General features: G+C 36.9%; 1 protein-coding gene across 1 annotated transcript in view; it reads left to right on the plus strand.

The window, feature by feature from the left end:
• Positions 1-24: 24 nt before the first annotated feature.
• Positions 25-1239, plus strand: part of LOC100176740 (receptor-type tyrosine-protein phosphatase S-like) — a 3969-nt gene continuing 2754 nt past the window's right edge. Inside the window, exons 1-4 of the mRNA XM_002121372.4 lie at positions 25-322; positions 547-650; positions 891-1027; positions 1101-1177. Of these exons, the coding sequence (XP_002121408.3) occupies positions 230-322; positions 547-650; positions 891-1027; positions 1101-1177 (411 nt within the window). The 5' untranslated portion in view covers positions 25-229. The remainder of the gene's footprint in view (positions 323-546; positions 651-890; positions 1028-1100; positions 1178-1239) is intronic.

Raw genomic sequence — 1239 nt, forward strand, 5'->3', positions numbered from 1 at the left:
GCCTTTTACGCATCAAAGCGTGAATTTGTGACAATTACAATTTTTGGAAATTATTTTACATTTTTTTAGTAGTTTTTTTTTGGTTTGTTTTTAGTGAGTTTTATATTTTTTTATTTTCCATATGCTTTGCAAAATTGTCTGACACCATGTGGTAGAAGGTAACAATGGTTTATTATGACATCACAGTGCTGGAGTTGGACGTACCGGAACATTAATCGGGTTTGACATTATGATGTCACAATTAAAACAAGAACAATCGGTTAACGTTCTAGAAACCGTTGTTGGTATGAGGAAACAAAGGACAATGATGGTTCAGACAATGGTGGGTATTGTGATGTCATACATGTATAGTGATGTCATTAATGCATTGTGATGTCATTAATGTATTGTGATGTCATTAATGCATTGTACCTGCACCATAACACAGTAGTTAGCTTGCTTTAGCTAAGAGGATACGGGTTCAAGGCTCGTTGCTGCTACCAAATAACAATCCTTTATCATTATATATAAGATTATGCATATGCTTACAAAAGTTACTTTAAACAGGAACAATACGTTTACCTGCACAAATTGTTGGCCGAAGTTTCCACGTTTGGTACGACAGCTTTTCCGACCAATCAGATTGGAGAAAAGATGGCTTCGATGAGGAGGTAGTGATGTCATAATGTCGGTGTGATGTCATAATGGTGGTTGATGATGTTATAATAGTGGTTGATGAAGTCATAATAGTGGTTGATGATGTCATAATATTGGTTAATGATGTCATAATAGTGCTGTAATGTCATAATAGTGATGTGATGTCATAATAGTGGTGATGCCATAATAATAGTGGTGATGTCATAATAATGGTGATGCCATATATGATATTAAATATATTACCCCAACCCCAGGAAAGGTACAGATGGCTTGGATGGGTTTGAAACAGAATACAGGAACCTTGGTACGATTGGACCAATCGATGAATTGCATGATATTGCTGAACGACCTGCTAATGTTAAGTTTAATAGATATCCTGGGATTGTGCCTTGTAAGTATAACAGAGTGTATGTGTAGTTTACATACATTGTGGTACATGCAACACATACTCCCCAACCCTACAGACAACCGTGCCCGTCTCATCTTACCCCCCATCCGTCCCAACGAGCCCCCAGCTTACTACAATGCATCACTTATAATGGTAATTATGACATCACACACTACATTGTTTAACAACAATCATAACAATAGGATTGTGACGGC

Source organism: Ciona intestinalis, unplaced genomic scaffold (assembly GCF_000224145.3).
Source record: "Ciona intestinalis unplaced genomic scaffold, KH HT000190.1, whole genome shotgun sequence".
In the NCBI taxonomy this organism is placed as follows: Eukaryota; Metazoa; Chordata; class Ascidiacea; order Phlebobranchia; family Cionidae; genus Ciona; species Ciona intestinalis.